This window comes from Macrobrachium rosenbergii, chromosome 11, assembly GCF_040412425.1.
Source record: "Macrobrachium rosenbergii isolate ZJJX-2024 chromosome 11, ASM4041242v1, whole genome shotgun sequence".
In the NCBI taxonomy this organism is placed as follows: domain Eukaryota; kingdom Metazoa; phylum Arthropoda; class Malacostraca; order Decapoda; family Palaemonidae; genus Macrobrachium; species Macrobrachium rosenbergii.
The window spans coordinates 34,017,531-34,043,032 of NC_089751.1; the positions used below are offsets into that span (position 1 = coordinate 34,017,531).

Below are 25,502 nucleotides of genomic sequence, written 5' to 3' on the forward strand. Positions count from 1 at the left end.
GCCTTCGACCGATTGGGACCAGACAAGAAGCGTATTTTAAAGGGGAATTCTTCTCAATCTTGCATGCATTCTCTCATTTCCTGGATCGTAAAGGGCTCTGTGTTCCAGTATCTCTTCAACGCCATTTATCCATCGCTTTATCGGTCTTCCTGTGCCCTTCTACCCAGCACATCATAGCTATACATTTTCACCAACTAGTTGTCCTCTATTCTCCCCCACATGACAAAACCCTGTCAAAAAACTTTGATCTATTCTTTCACAAGGCAACCGAGGTAAAAAGATGGATTTATCACGCTGCCAGTCCCTCTCACCTGACAAGCATAGCTGACAACCAGTCTCTTCCAAATACTCACTCTTTCATCGATAGTGGACTATTGTCTTTTATATCATTGCTTAATCAGATTTAAATATATATTATAATTATATGTTCTACGCTGTATGCTAATTTTAGAATGTAATAACAATATTTTATGTTTGCAAGCTGTTTTCATATATCAGTAATTTTGTTTTCCACTGAGCGATTAATCTCAAGGCTGAACTTAGATCATAATAATTATTGTTCTCCATCGTTTCATGTTCATTTTCACTCCACAAACGTCTTTTCGTGCACAATGCACTTCTAGAGCTAGGTGTAGGTCGTTAAGACTCAAATAAATGATCAGATTTTGTCTCCTGCACGTGGTTACACAATTTTTTCACGTGTATTTCGCGTCTTCAGTTAATTTTACCCATCTTCTTCATGGGTCTTGGATAGCACACCTTATAACCAATAAGCGAGTTAAAACCAGGATTAATCCAGGTTAAAACAACGATTAAGGTATCACAGTGTTACTAAACAGCCCATGCCACTGTTTTGCCAGTTTGATATAATTTCGCACAAAACTGTGAAATCGTGTTTTGTTTACATCCATATGATCCGTTGTCCGAATGTGTTCTTATGACTTGATTAATGTTATATATTTTATCGTGCATTTTGTAATGCATGATTTGTCATATTTATAAAACTAAACCTTTCGTGCATAAATCATTCTGTGAATAATATATGTTCTTTGTTCTTCTCAATAAGACGATGTCGCTTTAGTCCTCATCTTTTCAACTGTTACATCACAGGTCTGCAATAACTAGCTGAGCAGCGAGGTCTAACTAGTGTTTACCCCGTTCCACCGTCAATTGTTGTTTCGTAAAGGAAAAGCTTATTTATCACTTCAGACTGTGTTACAGATACTGGCAACCCGATACTTCAGGAAAAAGAGGCAATTAACTTACAACAGTATGTCGATGTTAAAGTCCCTTCTGAAGTTTCAACCAGTGAGTAGGCCCATTTTTTTTTATTTTACGCTAAGAGTTGGAATGCTTAGACATACCTTAGACTAGTGTAATATACTGCCTCTCGCGTACTCACAAGGTACGAGACCTTTTAAAGTGTTTTAGGATAGCCTATTCTAAACTTAATCAGTTGGGTAATAGGCTGACCTTGTAGTATGACATAATCAGTTGGGTAATAGGCTAACCTTGTAGTATGACATTATTTTCTCGCCATAGAGTAGGCCTTTCTGTGAAGCATAGACCGTAGCCTGGGAAATTATTATAAAAACGATGGGCTGTTGTAGTTCTTATTATCAGTAGGCGGTAATAGGCTAACTATGGCAATTGACGTTTTCCTGTATTTTACTTGTTTATGACATTATTTTCTAAGCTGTCATTGACCTTTGAAGACTACGACTTGAATTGCTAACGCAGGGTAGGTCCTAAGCTGTTAGCCCCCTCCCTCCATAGCTAATACGCAAATTGTAACCAGACCCCTAAAAATACCAACATAACGCACCCAAGAAATTTTATTATAAAAACGATGGGCTGTTGTAGTTGCTTATTAATTCAAGTCGTGTAGTCTTCAAAGGTCAATTACAGTTACTTACAACCGGCCGACAAAATATTACTTTATATTCTTGTAAAGCAAGTAAAATAACATAGAAAACGCCAATTGCCAAGTCTAGCTCACTACAGCCGATTAGGCTACTAATATAGTTAAGGTAAAACTACACGATTACTCCTCACGTATTATTACCCTGAAAATGGATTTTTCCTATACTTTGTGTTGCTGATGAAGTAGGTGGTGTTGTTTATTGTTGGGCAATTATTATTAACCTCATATCTACCCAACAAGGTTGGGAACCCTTTGGGAACACAGGGTTTTGGAAGCAGTGGGAGAAAGACTGACTGCTGCTGTTGTTGTTATGGAATGGTCCTGTGCATGCACAAGTCATTAGGGAGCCATATGTTCAAGAAGGGATTGGCTAAGGAAACATTATAATAGGAACAATACTAACCTGACGTACCCTAACCTAACCTAACCAAACTTAGCAGGCTTTGTTACTTAGTCAGGGTCCTTTGTCCCCTGAACCCCCTGGTGAAGTAAACTCCACTTTTTACCAAAAGCTCCCCTATAACACTGCGCATGCCCGATAGCATTCCAGGATGCTCAGCATAGAAAAACATATCAGTTCTTGTGTTAATTACAGTTGACTGCCAAAAAATAATGGTAAATTGTTAATAAGTAACCAAAATACTATAGGAAAGTCAATTTGCAGAGCAACCCCATAGTTCTACTATAGTTACTCTTTGTTGAAGGTCCCGAATTCAGTTCTCATGAATGCAGTTAGCTTAGGCTATATGGTGACATATAGAATCATACTGTGTACTTTATTCTGATTATCAAGTCCCCACTACCGTAACAGTCAGAAAATAGCTGACATTTTTGTCAATGATTGATATTTTCATTCCTCCTAGCCTAATATCAAGCAGGAACTTGTAACTACAATCTTGAGGCTACATAGTTGAAGGGTCTGAAACCAGCATTTAGAGTGTAACATGACTCGGTATTTAATTCTGCAGAAGAGCTCTGCATGGAGTTATCTGCATTAAGATTTTTTGGACTAAAAATATAGAAAAGGGTGTAGTGAATGCAGTACAGGAGATATACTCTGAGAAGTTTACCAAGATAACTTAAGGAATTCACCATCTTTTGTTTATGATTTTATGTTCAGCCCCAAGGTGCTGGTACGAAACAAAGCAGTCCACAAGGCTTTTCTGTAGAATTACCCTCAACTCTTGTCACAGATAACTGGAAACAAAACGTAGCCAGTTTTTTTTTTATAATAGGCTACCATTTCTTGGCTGTATGTTGCACAGTAAGGTACTTCAGACATTCAGTCCTGATAAGTCGTTGAATTATGAAACATAAGTATTTGAAGTGTTATTCTAGCTTTCAGAGATTCACACCTCCTTGCTTACAGTATTGGAAGCTTGACCTTGGCTGCTGTAGACCACATCTGATAATATGGAGGTATATCTTAACGTAACATAACATATGGTGCAGTCCTAACCTGTCAAGGTGGTGGACCCCCCTACCTAACCTGATCTCAGGCCCCTGATCATATTTGAAAATACAGGAATTAGTCTAGATGTAACATGTTGTAAAGGAATCTAGCCTAGCATACACAGCTCATTACTTGCTTTTAAAAAATCAGCTATTAGTGTATATACAATGGCTGATCTAATTTACCCTGCTGTTATTCAGACTCCAAAGTACCATTGGGATCATCTGTCTCAAATGGCTCGTACTTGGGATGTGAAGGGCTCTGGATGTTCAGTTGAGTAGATGACTGCCAATAATAAAAAACAACAGATGAAGTAACTTATTATCTGAGTATTTGCTGATGCAAGTAAACCTAGACCTATATTGTCAGAAATTCTCAGACTGATTACTAGGGCACTTTTGCCAAAGATGTTCATTATTTTGAGTATAGGTGTCTAAGTTTGAAGGACCAACAAAGTTTTCAGAACTGTATGATGTTTGTATCCAAGAAGAATTAGTAAGCTGTAGGTGGTTCTTTCATAACTGATAGTAATACTACTTGGTCTAGAGTAATATAGAATTTATGGCACTTTGGTCTCATATCTACAAGGCAATGGGTCTGCAAGAGTCACAAAGAGATTATCAGGCGAAATCCTCTTTATACCACCGAACACCCATATCTATACCACCGAACACCCATATCACTCAAAAGTGTAACCCTGTTCTATGGTGGAAGTTGTCAAAAAACTGATTTCATCATTACTAACAGTATAGTTACACAAACATTTTTCTTACAGTTTGGAGTAGAATGGATTTGTTACATTACCACAAGTATTTATCTTAACGAAAGCTAAGGATGAATTAGCCTACACTTACAACAGTCAGGTGAATGTAGTACTGTAGCATTAAATGTTTATGAAGAATGGTAGTTGCCTATCCTTCCTGTATGTGGAAATTTTCATGTAAGGTTGTATTATTTCCAAGTAAGCAAAATATCTCAAAACAACAGTATACTCCAAAGCGAAAAGAAATAATTAAGTCGAATGGCAGGCAGCAGAAGAGACATCTGTCTTAGACTGTGGCCAAAAGGAAGAGTGAATGCATACCAACTGGATGGCTTGGCTTCCTTCCCCACTGTCAGTAGCCAACTACCAATAACCCCCTTGTTTTTTAGCTAAACAATCGGCCCAGCTTGCGCTGAAAGTTAACCCCCATATGTAAAGACGTCAGGTTTGTAGGTTAGGAAAAATATAGATTACTTTAAAAATCTGTCATGTTTAGAAAGAACATGATTGGTAAAATAAATAAAAAGGGACCATTGATTCTTTAGGATTGCTTTTAGAGATGAAACACTTTGCTTATCGCATATACAGTAATTCCATTCAATAGGATCCACTGATAACATAAATTAAGAACATAAATTGAGAGTATTTGATAAAAATAAGAAGGCTCATTTGAATGTACCATATAAACATTTTAACCAGCTTTGACCTTTTCTTATGTACTCTATCTTAAACAATATGTGCTCTATGTTAAACAGTAATCAAATTGAATAAATGTTGTACAGTATTTTCTTGTCAAGCTTCTTTAGTTGATTTATTAGTTAATTTATTAGTCATAATGATAAGGATCACTCATAGCTCATTAGTTTTATCGTACGTTTCCACTTTCTAAAATGTGGTGTATGTAATTGTTGCCTAGTTCTAGAAAAAGTCTGTTACAATGAATATTTGTTTTATATTTTATTCCAGGTTAGTAGATGCCTCATCCCTTTTCTCACAAGTAACAGTTCTCCAGCTGGAAGTAGGATCACTACCCAAAGGTTTATTGGAATGGTGCCAATTGTAATTGAACAGACAGGAAGAGGAGAGAGAGCATATGATATATTTTCTCGTTTACTAAAAGAAAGGATCATATGTGTTATGGGACCGGTAAGTTAACAAATAACTATTTCAAATTATCTATCTGGTTATAAGTTTGGTTAACTGAAATTACTCTGTCATGTAAAGGAATTAATACCTAGGTGTAATTCATCTTAGGAGAATTGTATTAATATGAGATACCGTAGTAATCTATTACAGTACTGTATATTATAATGAAACATCATTTTATCATAAAAATGTCATTTTTGATGACCAAATGGTAGAACAGATTTGGGTCCAGATTAATAGATAGTGGTAGTTATTATTATCCTCTTTCAATCATCTAATTGATTTGTTATTATTATTATTATTATTATTATTATTATTATTATTATTATTATTATTATTATTATTATTATTATTATTCATTTGAAAGAAAAGGAACCCTTGAGGATATGTGAGTTAGATGAAAGAAGATTCAAAATCTGGCTCAGCAGAAGCTACAGTACAGTGGCCCCATTTTTTACCCTTCCTGTTAATCTTTCCCAAAGGGAAACGAGATAATCCATAGCAAATAATGGTCTCTATATCTATTACCCTGGTTTGCATACCCAAGTGTGGTAGGTATTGCCATGGATAATAGATAATAACAGCCAAGTTGTAAATGGAGCCATTCGTTCATTCATATTATTGCTTGTAAAGGGTATTAGTATTTGAAATTATATATATACAGTAACCCCTTGATCATTCATGCTGTTACATCCAGGAGGTATGCAGATACACCCAAAGTGCATAAAAAGGAATAGTGACTAGACTAGCCTATTCATTTTGTTGGTATGTTAGCTAGGGTTTCAATAGTATTTATTACTTAAAACTAGATGATATTTTGAAGTACAATACATGTATTTGTAAGTGATTATGGAACAGTGTAGTTGTATTAGTACTTCTGGCAAGCAGTGCCAGAACTTTTTTTTAGTGGAGAGGAAGACCCACTTGCTGCTTAGTACTTGTGGCAGCCAATTGTGTACACCAGAAGTAACTTATGGTTTTGTAAGGACTGATCATGGGCTTATTGGGTACTTTGGAGTAGTAAGTGTAAGAGAGCTGAGACTCCTGGCTTTCAAGTCTGAAGAACTAGATCCTTTGCCCTCTACATGTCATACAGATTTGTGTAAGGACATGACCTTTTCTTGAATCATGTTCACATCTATTGGGTTGCATTTTTCATAGCAAACCTGGAAGCACAGAAAATTAGCTGTTTCCATGTGACAGAAAAGGATTTATCATATAATGCAGCATTTTTGCAGTAGCTGGTGTATCTGCAGCAACATTGCATGAACTGACTTTTCATTCTTAAAGATATATATGTTGCAGTTGATTTTATTTGATTTATGATATATGGAAGTTTTAATGACCTGGCACTGGAACCACTCAGATTTTCAGTGTACTATATATTATAGTTTACTCTTTGATGCCATAGTGGCTGGCAACTGCTGTACATGGATTTAGATTGTAGAAAAAATAAAAATACAGTCTTTTCTTTCAGGGTCTTCACTTTCTTTGGCCTCTTGACAGCACTTTTAGCAGCACTAGAGGTTTTACACATTTAGTTCATAATCTGATTCAAGGTTTTATATGTGTATCACACTAAAGATATGAGAACTGTAAAAGCTCACAAACATGTGAGAGAGACTGAGAACTGAGGCAAAGATGCTGGCATCCCCCAGCAAAAAAGACAGATATGCAGTTCTTTTGTGAATTATATCTATCAAAAGAGCCACAATCTGTATCCATTTTTATAATTGAGAAAATATTTTAAGCATTTGCAGTATGATTTAAAGTTTCTTGCACATTATCATCCTTATGTGCTTTGTCTGGGGCTTTACCTTTGTTTATAATTTTGTAATTGCAGATGATGTCTGCAGTTTGTAAGCATGTGAGTGTGACTTTGCTTTGGGGGTTTTGTTTTCTGTGTATGTATAGTTGCGTATTTATGGTTTACTTAAGTTTTTCTAGTTCTCTTTTTTAGCCTACACAAATTATTTCTTGGTTATTGAGAATGCTGCAAAGCTCCCAAAAAGTATTCCATTTCATTAATAATGAAAATTCCATGATTAAACAAATGCATGAACCCAAAACCTGAGAAATTTGAATTTCAACTGTATTTGGTTTTCTAATCTTATCCAGCCTGCTCATTGTTTGATTTACCTAATTCAGTTTTTAACTACATTCCAGCACAAGTGAATCTGTATTGAATAGTATTCTTCCTAAGTATTTGAAAGATTCAACATAAACGTAACTTTGGTTGTTAAGCTACAAAGCAAAAAAGTTTTTATGATAATCACTATTTTGATGTTAGGATTCAAATTGGTTGTTGTTTAGAAACCCTCCATAGTTAGATTTTATTTTCATTTATTCACAGATAGATGACAGTATTGCTAGCTTGGTAATTGCCCAGCTGTTGTTTCTTCAGTCAGAAAACAATAAAAAGCCTATCCATATGTACATAAATAGGTAAGTTCAATCTTGAGAAACTTAGAATTTATGTATGGATACTGTGCATGCTTTTTTTTTTAATCAAAGATGCCTTTAAGCCAAGTCATTTGATTGACAAGGGGATTATAATTTTGTAAAGACAGTAAATCACATTTCCTTTTTTTATTCCAATTATGTGTTGCTTTTACACTTATATTCTTGCTAATATTCAAGGTCACTGTAATGTAAACTGTAAAAATGTAATAGTAAATGAATCAGGTTATAATTAAGAAAGGCAAATTAATATACTATGTACATTATGCCATTGTGAAGTATGTGTACTTTTGATTGTGATTCTCTTATAATTTTGAGGTTGACTACATTTAAGCATTATTGAAATACTGAAGTATACTGTATTCCAATACTGTAATGCTTTCTTGTTTAAATTCAAACCCTAGCTTCACAAAGGCCTCTAACAGTTACTTGGAGTATTTCCTTTTTTGTCTTGTGCACTCTCTGCTTGAATTCTCATGTAGTCCAGGTCTTCATATTTGCCCTCCATAGTCTTTTGGCCAACGTTTTGGTCTTTATCCAGCTGCTTCCATATGCAAACTTCAAAGACTCGGACATATTTTGCTTATTTAAAAAAAAATAAGTTTGAGTCAAATTTCAGTATAAATTTTGTTACAATATTTCCAGTCAAAGATTTTAATATTAAGTAATGGTAAAACATAATGAATATAAGTTAAAAACACCAAGGTAATAATTACACATAGTTAGATCATGAACAGTTATGATTTTACGGTATATCGTGGTACTTTATTGTTTGTGTATCCACTGTTTTGGTTTTTCCTTTATGATTATCTCGCTCTTTCTCTCTCTCTTATAACCAACACCAACATAAATAATTTTGGATTTGTACAGAAATATACAGAATTACTTTATGAAAAAATTCATTTTGAATAAAGTTATGCTGAATTTTACTGAAAAAATTTTTAATTAAAATATACAGTATATACCTTTATATCAATATTCTCACAATCACTTCATTGGGAGGTAACCAATGTTAAAAGTTTTATATCATTTGCTTATATCATAAGCTGATAGTCCATAAGGCACTTACTATAAAACACTGCAGAGATCCAGGTCTTTCAGAGGCCCAGTCAGGGGTTCTCAGATTAGTTAGGATCTTTGAGGTTTTACAATACCTGTATTGTATTTTACTGATAAATTATTCCTCTTTCCTTCCTTACACACATCCAATTCATATTAGCTGGAGATTTAGTTCTCTTTTCTAGCCTTTAGAACACTACATGTCTCCTCCAATTTTTCATCTGCTGGTCCTTGGTATAGTAGTTAGTGTCACGACATACTCAAATGCCAAGAGTTCAGAGGGTTGGCGGAACCTGGCGACATTTGCCTGAGTATCCATAAGGTGGCAGAGAACTGAACTTTATTGTAATTTTTCTAACAGACTTCAGCCACAAATCTCATCAGGTTTTTTTTTTTATCTCACCTGTCCAGAATCTTGTCATCCTCTTTGTAAGTCCCTGTGTTTCCCACAGCAAAGAGGAAAACAGTCTTCCAGGTTTTATTTTGTAGGGCTTTGTTCCCAGAGCCCCTGTGTAATAGCTACTTTTCACAAATGCATGCCAAGACTAACCTAACCAATCTCCTGCTACTATACCCTACCATAAGATAGGCTATATATTTTATATTTAAAAATGAAAGGAATGTTGATAATTATTCTTTGCTGTGCAGCAAAATGTTAGAAATTATAAAGACATTTCAGGTGCATGTACACAGTCACATGTAACTGATATTTCCTTCAATCTTGAAGATTGAAGGTTGGGTGCAATTTGGGCTCAGTGAAGATTGAAGGTTGGGTGCAGTTTGGGCCCAGTGGGATTGATGGGTTGTATGCTGTATGAAAAATGTTGTATAGTATAAAACCTTAATTTTTACTGTGTGTTTTTAGAAATAAAATGGTTTCCATTTAATTCCTAATATTAGGGGAATATTTTTTATTTGATTTCAGTCCTGGAGGAGTTGTTACTGCAGGCTTAGGAATATATGACACGATGCAGTATGTTCAACCACCTATTGCTACTTGGTGTGTTGGACAAGCTTGCTCCATGGCTTCTCTTCTTTTGGCAGCTGGTAGCCCAGGCATGAGACACTCTTTACCTCATTCACGTATCATGATTCATCAGCCTCATGGTGGAGCTCAGGTATGCACACTGACTTAGTGTTAGCGCAGTTGGTTGACAGTAAAGCTTCCATCCCAAGCACATACCACTGGTTTACAAATGCTATAATTTTACGTCTTTAGATTTGGTCAGGTTCAGAATTCCAAACAATTACTTTAGTTGTGGCCTACAAGGTGCTCTCTCTCTCTCTCTCTCTCTCTCTCTCTCTCTCTCTCTCTCTCTCTCTCTCTCTCTCTTGTTTGGTCTCTCTCTCTCTCTCTCTCTCTCTCTCTCTCTCTCTCTCTCTCTCTCTCTCTCTCTCTCTCTCTCTCTCTCTCTCTCTCTCTCTCTCTCTCTCTCTCTCATTGTTTGGTTGGTCGATATTGAGCATGTTACTTTTTAGTAAAAGCTTCAGTTTTCTGTCAAAGGTAAATTTGGAGAACATTTTATATTCCAACTTAGTTCTTACCTGAGCAAGCCAGTTAAATTCATTTTAGCAGATTGTTAATAAATGTTCATAGTTAAGTACAAATGTTAGCAAATATACAAAATTGAGACCAGGTCACTCCAAAAGTCATACAAGTTGTTATATGACATCAGGAGAAAATGTTGGAATTTATGGTATGCCAGTATGAAAATTTTCTTAATATATGTTTAATAATGAGGAAACTTATGATAGATAGAATGCATGTTTAGTATATCACTTATGTAAAAATAATTAATCAACAAATATAAAGTTGTAAGTTTATCTTGATCTACCCTCAATATGAGTAATACAACAGATAACGATTATTCTTGAAAATTAAAATATAAATCAGGTGTATTAGGACTATAATTAGCAACCATAGGGATACCTATTATGTTCCACTACTACTGTGGTCGGTCACACTGTTAAATAAAACCATACCCTACAACAGTTACCTCTGGTTACTTAAATATTTGGAACTTTTTGATTGGCCTTCTTACCTCCTTATCAGTCATTTCCATTGGCATTTTCAACTTACCTAATCCCTTCCACTCTAGATTCATTTTTATTTGTTCCTCTATCCTGTATACTAATTGTACAAAATGCTTACCACAACAAAGGGATGCATTATCTTTGAGTATCTCTCTATTTTCATCTTATGTTCTGAAATGTCTCCAAGAACCTTTAGGAACTTTAGTAGCCTTAAATGATTAAGAATTTAAGGAACAACCACTGTATATCATAATTTCTGCTTATCAGGGAAAGTTTATATAGAGAATGAGTTTTTGCAATGTAAGTGAATTACTACCCATCTGGATAACTTTTTTGCTTTCTACAAGCAGACTGAGGCATGCAAAATACGATCTTGTATTAAGGGAATTTAAGAATTGATTTTTTCTTTTGTCTTAAGATTAGTTGTGTTATTACTGAAGTTTGTAAAACTTACTGTAGATCTTATGTCAGTTTTCCTATATAATTACAGTAATTTTTCCAAATACTTTCCAGGGTCAAGCTACAGATATCCAGATCCAAGCAGAAGAAATTATTCGACTAAAAGAAAGATTAAATTTAATATATGTCAAACATACAGGAGTGCCTTTAGAAAAAATAGGTAAGTACTTCAACAGAACTGTACATTTAGCAGTAGAATGTATTAAGAGGAAATAGTTTTTAAGTCATTAAACTTTCAGATCCTGGTAGGAAGTAAACAAAATAATTCAGCATTAGATTTAAAATCTCCAAAAAACAAGTCGATTGGTTTTGTTGTCCATTAACTTTTTCATCCTTTCATATTAAACAAGTGAAAAGGAATTAGTTTTTATTTGTTAAAAATTACTTTTGAGACCACTGTGTCATATTTTTGGACCCTCACAGGGCTCACCCAAAGGATTTGTACTTAAGTGAGATCTGATAATTGGCTATTTGGGTGGGAAGAAGCTAAATGAATTAAATGAAAATTAGAAGGCAGAAAGCAATGAAGCTGGACCTCAAGAGATGCTGCAAAGGATCTTTAGTACCACTTACATTGTTCCATGCAAGGCACGCTGTCAGTCGTGCATTACATGAGGCACACCACCTTAGGAAGTAAAGAAAATAATCTAGGCTGTTAATTTGAACTTGTCTAGTAACAGAGTAATGGTTTGTGGCAGGTAATAGTTCACTTCATTAGTGTTTTTTTCGTGAAGTGTGAGATCATCTTACTGCCAGTCCAGGTGGAACTTGAACATTTTTAACAGTCATTCATTGGTGCGCACCTTTATGCCTGAGTGTTAATTTTCCTTCATGAACAGTTATAACAATGATATAGAGGATTTAAAAGTTAAGGTTACGTTATACCCTTGTTACCTATCTTGTCTGTATCTGTATGCATACTTAAAGGGGGTACCACTTTTGTGGCACATGAGTATGTAAATCAGTGTGTACAGTCGGGGAAATGATTTCTTTTACCCTTGAGTTCACGAGACATTGTAAATGGGAACGCCGCTTTTGTTTATGTAGTTAAGTAGTACAGTAAACCCCCTGTATTCACGTTCTCACGATTCGCGGACTCACGTATTCGTGGATTTCTCTGTGGAACATATATAACCATTATTTGCGGAAAATTCGCCCATTTGCAGTATTTTTCACTGAGAAATATTCACTAATTACTGTATTTTCATGACTAAATGCACTTTTTGTGATAAAACTTAAAATACTCAGGTATAAGCATTTTTAGGGGTTTTTCATGTGTTTATCAAAATAGGCAGTTCTAAGAGTTTTTAGAGGGGTTTAAAGTATTCGCGGATATAGCTATTCGGGGGGGGGGGGTTGCGGTAAGCATCACCCAAGAGTATCGGGTTTACTGTAGTCCTATTAGCTGATTGGTGCAGATGTCTCCTTACCAGTTAACATATATTTACTAACGTTATTTCATAAAAACTAACAAACATTGTTAAAAAAAATATGTGAACAATCTGCAGTGTGAAAAATGGGTTTATAAGTGTTTTTTCTCAGGATTATGGAAAATGCTTTAGAGGAGGGAAATTATGTAGAGTAATATCATCATGCAGTGTCGTTTGGCTCCTGAGACTGACACAGGAGAGGGAGGTGGACGGTGAAAGGTTGGAAGGAGGTAGAAGTTGTCCGGAGGGTGGGGACAGTGAACTATCTAATTAGACCATGCATGGCTTCGTTAACGATTTTGCTTATAAGTCCAAAATCTTTAGAAGCTACTGCGGAATTTCTGTTTCACCAATTGATACTGCTGCTACAGTGATTGAAAATAAATCAGTGCAATTGCTACAAAATCACATTCGTTGTCCACAACTTATTTTTTCAAGAAGAGAGAGAGAGAGAGAGAGAGAGAGAGTTGATATCATGTAATGACACAAATATCTAGCGAATGCAATTGCTTCTTAATGACATCACATAAATTTATTTTGCTCATCTACTTTCTTAAATGTGGCCAGCATTCTTTTATGATATTAATGAGTGAACAGCCGAGCCATGCCATTGGTCTAGCATTTACGTGGAAAACAAGTTCTTTCCTCATTACTCTCTTGGAAGCTTTGAGAACCACTGTCATGCAGCCTCTATCAAGGGATGAACATCGAAAATATATAGCTTGTTAAATATCGTCTATATATATATATATATATATATATATATATATATATATATATATATATATATATATATATATATATATATATATATATAATAAATCCACTTACAGCTTCATCCAGCGATGTTGATGTTGACAGCGCATTTATTGAGGAGTACAGTATACACGATGTTAGTATAAATTAAATGCTCTGCGCTATGCTATTCTACTTCAATCACCCGTGCAGAGGGACCTTGGTTGGATGTTTTTCACTTAAAAAGATTGGTTGCAGATGAATGACACTTTTCTCAATTGATAGAATCCAGATCCAAGGTCTTACGTTATGAACCTATGAAATCATGGAAGGTCACATTCCAATTTTGGTCTGATGGTTGGCTGCAGTATCAATGACTCCAGCCTTGTCTCTTGAGACACAAATATTAGCTTTAATAGCAATTATGCTTCAATTACTTGGTGCTGGTCATTGATCCTTACAGACATGCCAACACACACACACACACACACATATATATATATATATATATATATATATATATATATATATATATATTTTTTTTTTTATAAATATTCTGCTGTTCGCCCTATATGCAGCTTATTGTAGAAAATACACGAACAACAACAGGGAACGTCTCTGTCTAAGCAGGGAAGCGCTAGGCAATTCAAGTTTAACGTCCGTACATAGCAGAATTCAGTAGCATTAGGGACTTAACCCCATAGGAAAAATTTCCACAATCATCCTCTATGGTAGGTGGTCTTGAGCTTTCTTTTACCTACTCTGTGCGACGGATGTTTTGACAGAATTACAGACCCCAAGGGCATGAAAAGATGCCGACCCTGTATGTATATGACCCAGCAAGACAGAGAGAGCTTATCTATCGCGAGTGGAGCACATCAGCTCTTCCGTCTCTTCGTCCCTTTGTCTCTCCGTCTTTATTTATTAGTGAATTGGGAAGACTGCCATTATTGAGACTTCCGATCATCCGTTGTATGCACAAACAACTCGTAGTCCATGGTAAGTCTGATTCATTTTGCAAAGCTTTGTTGATTTACTAGTATCTTTTCTGTATTTCCAGTTTCTTTTGTTCCCTCTTCACCACCACCATAACGAATAGTGGTACTGTATAAACAATTTACTTTCATGAAATCTAGATTAAGAATAATTATTATATTACTTTAGCGACATTCAACTATTCCAGTGAATTAAATAGGAAGTAGGGAAGGTTAAGCAAGTCATTTTACATTCTTTATGCAGCCTTGTGTCTCGAATCCATTGTTCGGAAGAGCCATTGTGTTTTTAAAACCATATTAACCCTTAAGGGATGGCATAATTTATCAATGTGCAGCACCTCAGACCGGGGAAACTTTGAGGTCGGCAAAATAAAAAAAAAAATCACATCAATGGAAAGAGAATGACATGTACATTCACACTGTATAAATAAAAAAATTCAAAAAAATTTTCCCTACCTTCAGCGAGAAGTTGAAAATGACTATTTACAACCCCTTGTGGGGCCTCATTTACAAGACAATCGTAAATTTTACCAACTTACATGTGTTTTTTCTAATAAATAAGTTTTTTGGATTTTGTAAAATTATTACTCCTGCTCACACAATATCAAAACAGATAAGAAATAAAAGCAGTACAAAATTTTTTGCATATTTGTAGTAAAATATTCACGTAAGTTTACGAGAAGGAAGAGTCAGTAACTTTTTTTTTTTTTACTTTTACATGCTTTTTCTAATATTTCTTTGCAATTTTCTTTGTAAAATTACATTTACAACCGACATACTATTGTAAAAGACAAAAACAAAAAAACAACAGCAACCCCTTCGTATATTTACAGGCAAATTTACAAAAAGACTCGTGAGAGATAGAGATGCAGTACATTCCCCCTTGAAGTCACAAGCATTACTGATACTTGCCTAACTCTCATGTCTGTATAAAAGTTGCCATTAGTGAATTTATAGCATATAGAAGTATTGGCACCTTTGTTTCGAATCATTATTACCATAACAGTGGTGTGTAATTCTGCTTCACACTGAAGCGCAATCCATCCACCTCCCCAAACCTGTTTTACTTCACACTGAAGCTCAATCCGTCCACTAGGGGTAAACGAGTAGAGATTGACTGCGTCCGAAGTCGGGCGACGGGTATTGTAAAGTCCTTATTTACTATATTTTCTTTGTGTCGAGGGTTCTCCTCAACTGGCGACCTTATTTCATTTATAACAGCTGTCTTTGAGGTTAATTTGTAGCTTCAATTGACAGGTTATATGTGTTCTTGGCACGCAGGGCCTTATAAATTACGTTAATCAAGTAATAAACTCATCAGCCAAGCCCTCATACGTAACATTGGCGATCGTGCGTAGGATCCAAGTAATTTAGAGAAAGAATATGGAGAAAAAGATAATTACAATTAATTCCAAAGAGAAAAGTCAGATAGTTCATTAATTTTACTCTTCCAAACAAGGAGACAGCACAAGGCATAATAATAATAATAAGAATAGTTAGAATACCAGGTATAATTAAGAATTAGCGTAAGGTAAAAAGTGTGCATTGAGAGCAGCGTTATTCACAATTTATAAAATCTTAAGAAAAGAGCATTTTACCGTGTTCGGATATCGTGGTTGCATTCCAATGAAGGTCATAGGCCGAGTTGCCGTGTAAGTGTTAATATTTTGCTATTTTCCTCAGCCAAGGATTAATGCATGGTATTGATTTCTTTTATTAAGTCAAGTCGTCCGATCACAAACGGAGAAAGCACGCCTCATGTATCTTAAAGACCGAGTTTGCGAAGTTCATTTTATTTTCACAAAGTAGTAATCGCATTCAGCAATCCCGATCGATATTGTGTTCATATAGCAGGAATCATTTTGAAACACCGTGTCATTGAAAGAGTAAATGAACGGAAATAGGTAATTTTACCATAAAATGTATTTTTTCAGTAACGTAAATCTACCCTGGGCCGAACGTCAAGAATAATTCTCTTGTTTAATTGCCGCGCGAGAAATACGTTAACAAAAGACACAAGCGTTGCCTATTATTTTCGTTTTCCATCCCTAACATAAAATCCTTTGAAGTGTTGGTATATTCAAAGTGAATCTGGATGCCTGCATTTGCTTAGTTCGTTGTGAGAGGAATTCGAGTGCTTTGTGTGGTTCAATTGTAAACAAACGCGCCTCGAGACGTCGTGTATTCATCCACTGAGACTGCTTCCAGCCACATTTATTTTGAATTTGCTGTGAACTAACGGGATTCGCCCAACATTTTGTGGGGCCTAAATGACTGCTCCCATGTCCACCATCTTAAGACCTTTATTGTCACTGTTTGTGTGATTGGTCGCCTGCCTCAAGCCATTTTTCAGGACTACTTTCTTCGGCGTAGTAGATCCACCTCGCAATATCTTAGCCAGATAGATTTCAATAGATAGACAGACTTCGGTAGATAAAACCAAGATATAATTTAGTCAGGGAACGATAGGTCTCAGTTAGGATTAATACAGATAACAAGTTCCTATACAAATACCCGACGTAAAGAAAATCATATAAAGAAAGAACTTACAATTATACTCCAAACTCATTGTAGACGTCGACGCTGGTTAAGATTGTTAAAGACAATCCCCTCATTGCGAGACGACGTATCTGCATTTAAATAACCCTGCCAGTGTGCACTTATAAAATTTTTACTTAAACTTTCTCAGGCAGCTCAAAATTGGCTGACTGAAAATCTCTCTCTCTCTCTCTCTCTCTCTCTCTCTCTCTCTCTCATATATATTCCAGTAAGCATTCAAAGCATAATCGAGTGTGCGTGACCCTCTCCAAAGAAAGAAGGGCCGACACCGGGACAATTAATTCAATTAAACCAAAATAAAGCAACACCTCTGTCCCACAATTAGATGAGGACAAGTTAAAGATTAATTACAGTGATAAACTGTCGGTCACGAGTGAGGCCTTTTACCCAGACCTAAACAGAACAGTAGCTTTTCACCCTCTGAAATAGAAAGGGTTGTAGCACTGCGGGTACTGGTACCAGACACTCGCGAGGATCTTTAAAGAAAAGCAACCAAATTCACTTTTATTCCACAGGGCCAATAATTTGCAGCACTGTCATCAACTGAATAAGCTTACTTCTCTCTCTCTCTTTTATTTTTCCTCTTTACTCTCATTCAGTTGTTACACTATGCTGGGGTAGAGTGCCTTTCCTCCCATATAGCCTAGTTGGACTCAAGTAAAGGGTTCCTAGGGACACATTGGCACCATAGTGCCACCAATCAAGCAACTAGAAGAAATAAATAAAACCAAACAAAAGGGAACACAGAAGGAAAGTCCTTCTGGTACCTAACCTGCACCAGAACCTAAGGATACTGAGTGCCACCAGTGTGACCTTTACACGGCACACCCAACCACAGTGCCACCTTTTGAAAGGGTGCCACATCACTGAAGGGACACTTCCTCGCTGCCCAAGTACGCCCAGTCGACCCGGTTAGACGCCTTTCCCCAATAGAACCATGGCAGCAGAGAATTATAAAGCCTTCCTGGACCTGGGGATGGCGGCAGGTCTCACCAGATTGGAACTTGCCACCTGGGTCAAGGAGCAAATGGACGACTTGGCCAAGCAGGAGGAGGAAGAAGGACTAGAACAGCGGAATTATGAAGCCGAATAGAGGAGGTATGAAGAAGAACGGAGGAGGTTTGAAGAAGAACGGAGGGCGTACGAAGCCGAACAGAGGCAGCTAGAAGAAGAAAGGAGATGACAGCATGAGTTAACTTGCAAGGAAAGTGAGCTAGCTCTCAAGGAGAAGGAGCTCGAGCTGGAAAGAGCAAAAATGGAGAATGCCGAAGCTATGGCTAGACAGCAAGCCTCCAACCCCACACCTGCTGCACCAAATGCTCCACTTTCGAGCATTAAGGCCTCGTTCCCAAGTGGACTGAGGACGAGCCAGAAGCATGGCTGGAGGAAATCGAGGCTCTCTTTGATAACTACAGCACCACGGAGACGGAGAGGGCCTTAATACTCGCCAAGCATATGGAGGGAAAAGCCAAGGCAGCGCTTCGCTCACTGGAGAAGAGCCAGAGAGGCAACATGGGTGAAGTTCGTAGAGTCATCACGAAGGCCTACAAAATAACCCCAGAGAAATGGAGACAGCGGTTCTGAGGTCTTGCCAAGGAAGTCGGCTGGTCCTGGACTGAATGGGCCTGTCACAAGACCCAGTCTGGTACCCGCTGGTTCGACTCCTTGGCTTGCACAGCGTTTGAGGATCTCTTCAATCGGACCATGCTAGAAGACCTTTACCAATGTGTGCCCGGGCCCCTTGCTGTATATCTTAATGATAAGCAGCCCACCACACTTATGGAAGCCTGCCGCATGGCCGAATCTTGGGAAACTTTTAACCAGTCTCACAGCACCTCTCAGAAGCGCATCGTTCCGCCTGCCTACCTCTCGAACTCAACTCGCCCGAAGAATGGACTGCCGAGCAAGCCTACGTGCACCCACTGTAAGAAGGTGGGGCACGCTGAAGCTGAGTGCCGATACAAACTAGGCACTAACAAGCAGCCTACTACTACCAGCCAGAACAACTCTCCCGATTCATCCACTCGGCCCTCTCCTCCAACAGTTACTGCAGGCCACCGAGCCCATCCAAGAGGCCCGTGCAAATCCTGTGGTGTTGCCAGCCACTACAATGCTGGATCTCCGGCCTGTCCACATCATGTCTCCACCACAAATTTCGTCAACCTCATTAGCACCTCATTCTCTGCGACCGGTCCGCACAAGATCCTTTACCCCGAGAGATTGGAAACCCAGTTCATCTCGGTGGCCCCACTTCAGGGCTAAAACTCTTACATTCTAGTAACATTCAATCATTTACCTTCATTTTACAACAAATGGGAAGTCTCTAGCACAATATTTCGATTTATGGTAAATTTTTGAAAAAACCTTTTCCTTACCTCCGCGAGCGCTAACTCGGCTGAAAATCATAGAATTTCTTTAGTCACCTTGTCGTAATTTTTGCACTGTTTTCTATTAGGCGTTACATAAAGTGTTATACATGAAAATGTGTGCAATTTCATGTAGAATACAACAAAAAATAACTCATGGTTGTAGCTTTCATCAGTTTTGAAAGATTTTCATATAAATCACGATAAGTGCCAAAATTTCAACCTACAGTCAACTTTGACTCAACCGAAATGGTCGAAAAATGCAATTGTAAGCTAAAACTCTTACATTCTAGTAATATTCAATCATTTACCTTCATTTTGCAACAAATGGGAAGTCTCTCGCACAATATTTCAATTTATGGTGAATTTTTGAAAAAAACTTTTTCCTTAAGTCTGCATGTGCTAACTAGGCTGAAAATCTCAGAATTTCTTTAGTCACCTTGCCATAATTTTTGCACTGTTTTCTATTAGGCATTACATAAAGTGTTATACATGAAAATGTGTGCAATTTGATATAGAATACAACAAAAAATAACTCATGGTTGTAGCTTTTATCAGTTTTGAAATATTTTTATATAAATCACGATAAATGCCAAAATTTCAACCTATGGTCAACTTTGACTCACCGAAATGGTCGAAAAATGCAATTGTAAGCTAAAACTCTTACATTCTAGTAACATTCAATCATTTACCTTCATTTTGCAACAAACGGGAAGTCTCTAGCACAATATTTCAATTTATGGTGAATTTTTGAAAAAAAACTTTTTCCTTACCTCCGCACGCTCTAACTCGGCTGAAAATCTCAGAATTTCTTTAGTCACCTTGCCATAAATTTTGCAATGTTTTCTATTAGGCATTACATAAAGTGTTATACATGGAAATGTGTGCAATTTCATGTAGAATACAACAAAAAATAACTCATGGTTGTAGCTTTCATCAGTTTTGAAAGATTTTCATATAAATCACGATGTGCCAAAATTTCAACCTTTGGTCAACTTTGACTCAACTGAAATGGTCAAAAAATGCAATTGTAAGCTAAAACTCTTACATTCTAGTAATATTCAATCATTTACCTTCATTTTGCAACAAACGAAAAGTCTCTAGCACAGTATTTCTATTTATGGTGAATTTTTGAAAAAACTTTTTTACGTCCGCGCGTTACGAATTCATTCATCATTTTGTGATAATATTTTCTCTGTGTTGCTTTGATCGTTTACAATTTGCTATATGCCAAAATCATCACAATTTAGTGTATAATACAACGGAAAAAAAAACTCATTAGCTTTAACCGTTTTGCTCACAGCGCGATTTGTATACAATTATATATGAAATTTTTTTTTGTGGTCATATATTCCAATATTTATATATGATAATGATATTTTTTCATTTCTGATGGTTGCATATTAAACTTTAGGCAATGAGAAAAAAAGGAGCCAAAAATGAACTCTTAATCTTAAAAACTAAGCGTGCTGTGATTTTTAAAAAAAAAATTTCTTTCCGCTTCGGGGCTAACTCTCAAACCGCGCCGGCATACGGCAGACGCTTTTGTAAATAGAGGCTCGGCGTTTAAGGGTTAAGATTTGTTTTGATGGTAGCTCTTTTTCATCATTGTCTGGGAGCATTACTGTTCCTTGTGTATAGTTTAGTGTTTCATGGCTGGTTGCTGTTACTTTTATTTCATTTATGTTGGTTATTTGTAGAAAGGTTGTTGATTGGGCTTTTGTTGTTGTTTGTATTAGCCATTCATTGTTTTTGATATGTCTACATTCCATGTCTTGTTTGGGGTGTATATTTAATAATTTGTTCTCTAAAATGGCTGGTGAGATCTGCTTTTCTGCTTTTAATATTAAAAATCTGGACCAATTGTCTGGTCCAAAAATATGTTCAAAATGAACTAGTGTTGGATTGAGTCGATAGTTATTTCTTTTTAATTTTTTCACATTCATCAGTGATGAGCTGTCTTGTGTTGATGGGGTTTTAGGGGGATTACTTGTCTCTATTTTAGAGTTATTGTCCTTTATGTATGGTTCCAGTGTTACAATACTGGAGTTTACCAATTTGTTAGTATTTGTTTCTTTTTGACTTTCTAAACTCTTCGAGTCTTTAGGAATTGATAGTTTACTTGGAACAGGATGTTCCTTTGTAGCGTTTATATGTATGCTAAGGAGATTCGTGAGTGACGTTCCATGAGTCATCGATTGTGCCAGAATTTTACCATCATGGGGTCCAGGGGTACTAATATCTTCATGACTACTTTGCATAAAGGATATAAAAAAAAATTAATAAATCTTGAAAAGATATCATTGGCTTTTTATGAAGTTGAATGTTCCACTAATGGCACAAATGGGAACTGACTCCCAAATGTCCGCGTCCCTACCCTACCCCAAAAGGGGGATGGCACATCATGATTAGTATGACCCAAGTGTAAGCAAAACCCGCTTGCTAGGATTGAGCGTATTGTAATAATACAGTCATCCCATCCTAATCACAATATGGGCTAACCGGACAGAAAGCCGAGAGTCTTATTCCTAGAACCAGGCCCCCCTGGAATCCGTGGTCCAGGTCCACAGAATAGTTCTGCCTGAAAAACCAGGTCCAAACATTATCAGGTAGATGATGGTTCTACCACAGTTCTCACTATTTAGCTTCAGATTCAACTTCACTCCATGCTATGATATGTTTTCTTATTTATTAATTTTGGTAATTTTGACAGTGTAAAAATCCACAAAATTATTCCTAAAGTGTATTAATATATATGTAGGACACTTGCGATCAAACTTAGGAAAAAAAAAAAAAAAAAAAAAGATCCCTAGGTTCAACAGCCCCTTCACCACGTCAAGGTGGTCCCAATTTGAGGGGGATGAATCACGTAGTTTGCTCGTAAACTTTCCTTTATAAGGTCATTTTGTTACTTTTGAAATAATCAAGTGAACATATACTAACAGGTAAGGAAATGTCTCCACCAATAAGGCTTGCCTTTGAGAATTCATTCATACTTTCAACAGTTTCTATTACATAAACAAAAGCAGCGTTGCCATTTAGCGTGTCTAGTGAACACAGGGGATAAAAGGCGTCTTTTCACCGACTTTACATTTCAAATAGTTTATTGCCTTATTATTCTCTGTGGGGGTTTACTGTATTTGCACAGTTAGCAAAGGTTTTAATGATTCTATTGTAGTTGGAATAACACCTTACAAGACTCATTCTGTCAACATTGGTATTCTCATCTGTAGTTAGAGTTTTTCATTTATCAATCACTATATTTCTTTAGTTCAGTACTATCCATCTTTAGTGATTTATTGGTGAGGATTTATGCCAAATTCCTTTCTCTTATATAGTGTAGGGTGTGAATTATGCATCCTTACTTTTCTTAAATCCTGTTAATGTTTTTCTCATGTTTTAATTTTCATGAGAAGTATTCACAAAATTTTCATATTGTCTTTGACAAATAATACTCTGGGTTGTGGTCTTGCTAAAAATCATACAATACTGTACTCTATACAAGAATTGAAAGTAAGTACATTGGAGTGTTTTTCTGTGATGTGTCACAGCTGAGATGCCCATGACTGTGGCTGACCATGAAAGGAAGTGGTCTCCAGTTGAAATGGGCTATCATGAGATTTTCTCTTGAGTAAGAGTAATCACTGCAGCAGGGCTTTTAATGAACCGTGATTGTTGATCTTGTCTGGAGTTTTATTTGTTGGTCTCCTCAGCCTGCTTCTGCTTCCTCACCTATCTTGTCCAACTTCCTGAGCAGTTGATGCTAAGCCTTGAAAGATAGAAGTTTTGCCTATTTTCTTTTGCTGTTCTTAAGTAGCTTTTACTGTAGCTTTGTAAAGTTTTGGTAGATTAGTCACTGACTGTTATTCTAAGAAAAATTTGCAATGTTTTCCTTAGTTGTGGTCTTGTTATAAGAATGTTTCGTTTTATCTACATACAGTATAAATTAAATGAAACTTACATCTTTTAATTTTCGTTATCTTTATTGATGCAATCATAACTTCTACCCTTTTACTTGTCCTTCTATTAAGAGAATGATAACATTGATAATCTAGAAAATATTAAGGCACCAGAGATGAAACTTTAAGTGCTTTGTGCTATGGGTGCAATTTCAAGCCCGACACTGAACAGTGAAAAATAAACTTGTAAAAAAAAAAAAAGTTTCTGTACTAGAACAATGAAATTTTTATAGAACGCATCTATTAATGCACTAATATTTGGTACAGTATTCCCTCCATAACTCTTCGTACACAGTTTGATACATTTTGGGACTGATTCTATCAGTTTTTATGAATCCACCTTTCATCATAGAGATTGGAATTTTTCCCTCACCACACTTTGAAGGGTTGCCAGCATTCACATGAAAGATTGATTTGTCAGTGAACAACCTTCTTTTCTAGTCATTTAAATTCCATTCTTTATTTTTCTGGGTATCAGAAATAGTGAACGGTAACAAACTGAGGGCCTACGAAGGAGTTCAGGATATTCCTCCTTAAGCTGCTGGGCAATAATGGTTGGATTTGGTTCAGCTTCTCTTTCATGAGGTTAAGGGTCCTAGGGTTTACTGGGACTTGCCTCTCCCCACTGTGTTTGTGCATTTCTTCTCCTTCCAGGTACTGCTTCAGAAGGTTCTGTACCATCTGAGGCTTCACAATGGTTTGGTGACTAATTTTACCAGTCTTTAAACCTAATTTGTAGCACACAGTAACATGCACTGTCATCATGTGGTATGAGGCCTTGACATGTCGCAGTGATTCATTGGAAATATTTCCAACCAACGGCTCTCAGGTTCAAACAGGAAAAATTTCAGAAAGTCAAAGTCATTCATGCATTGTATGGGCACTGATTGTTTTCCAGCTTTGTCCCCCACCCCAACCCTTGTCCTTACACTTCCCCTATTGTGTGGGAGGATAGGGCTTAGTTGTCAGTTTTTTCCCCTTCGATATTTTAAGCATCCCATTATACAGATGCCAGTTCAAACAGGCAAAACCTGATAGATTCAAGGTCATCCTTGCACTCTGCCTATACACTGATAGTTTTCCCCCTTTGATTCCCCACCCCCTTTTGTCCCTACATTCCCCTGTTGCATGGGAGGATAGAGCTTAGTTGTCATTTAGTCAATTTATTCCTGGTCAGTTTTTTTCCCGTGGATTTTAAAAGCATTCTTTGCACGAATATAGATCTGTGATAGTATTGATCCCAGGCTCTGCCGAAAATTGATAGCATCAGTTCCGAAAGGTATCAAACTGTGTAAGAAGAGCCTTGGAGGATGTACCAAGTATTAGTGCAATAATAGGTGAGTATTCCAGAAAATTATCACTGTTCTGGTAATGGTACTTTTTTAACAAATTTATTTTTTTCACAGTTTGGTGTTGGTGCTTGAAATTGTATCTATAGCGCAAAGTCAAATTGCAGGCACTTTATTAAGTTACAGTGGTTTTGTTGCAATACATGTTTTTTTCTTTTTGTATACTTTTGATGCTTTAAGTGCTGATTCTTTCTATTTACTATTTTAATATTTTGTTACACAATCTTATTTTCTTCATGATCTTGTACAGTGTGTGTAATATCCTTAATAAAGTAGTTATCACATTTATATGGATCAAGTAAGGGATTGTTTAATGTGTCTTTTTAGCACCGATGATGGAACGTGACAAATTCATGAGTGCAGAAGAAGCAAAAGAATTGGGATTGATTGATGAAGTGCTGACTAGTCCTCCCAAGGTTGGAGATGCAGCGCCCCAGAATCCTCCGCCATCTACAGAGTAACCTCAAACTATTCTGGTATCTGTTCATGCAGTAACTGTAGAATGTTGTTGAATACAGTATCATATTTTAAATAATTGTGGGTAACATTTTTAATTACACTTATTAAAGATTGGAGATATGGATGAATTTTATTATCTTAAAGAAATTTAGGTTTTATGAGTATTGCGTTTTGGTCCAAATTAACGTGAGATATTCATAACTTCATTATATCCTTTGTATACATGGGTATGAAAATTTGAGCTTTTGTTTCCACACAGACCCATTACTTGTATATGTATCTACACTAACTCTAGACACCGCAACAAGAAGAAAGATCTGTTAACCTTAGTAGATGGCGTAAGTATATATGT

The 25,502-nt window shown here is 36.5% G+C and overlaps 1 protein-coding gene across 2 annotated transcripts; it reads left to right on the forward strand.

Annotated features, from left to right (window-relative positions):
* ClpP (Caseinolytic protease proteolytic subunit) lies at nt 1–25,271 on the forward strand. 2 transcript variants are annotated; one of them, XM_067111570.1, is made up of 6 exons: nt 1–1,308; nt 5,107–5,286; nt 7,640–7,731; nt 9,731–9,923; nt 11,353–11,458; nt 25,019–25,271. In XM_067111570.1, exons 1-6 carry the CDS (start codon nt 1,273–1,275, stop codon nt 25,150–25,152), a joined length of 741 nt encoding a protein of 246 aa, XP_066967671.1. In that variant the 5' UTR covers nt 1–1,272; the 3' UTR covers nt 25,153–25,271. The 2 variants fall into 2 exon arrangements, with proteins under 2 accessions (XP_066967671.1, XP_066967672.1); XM_067111571.1 differs by having other exon boundaries at nt 1,299–1,405.
* The last annotated feature ends 231 nt before the right edge of the window (nt 25,272–25,502 follow it).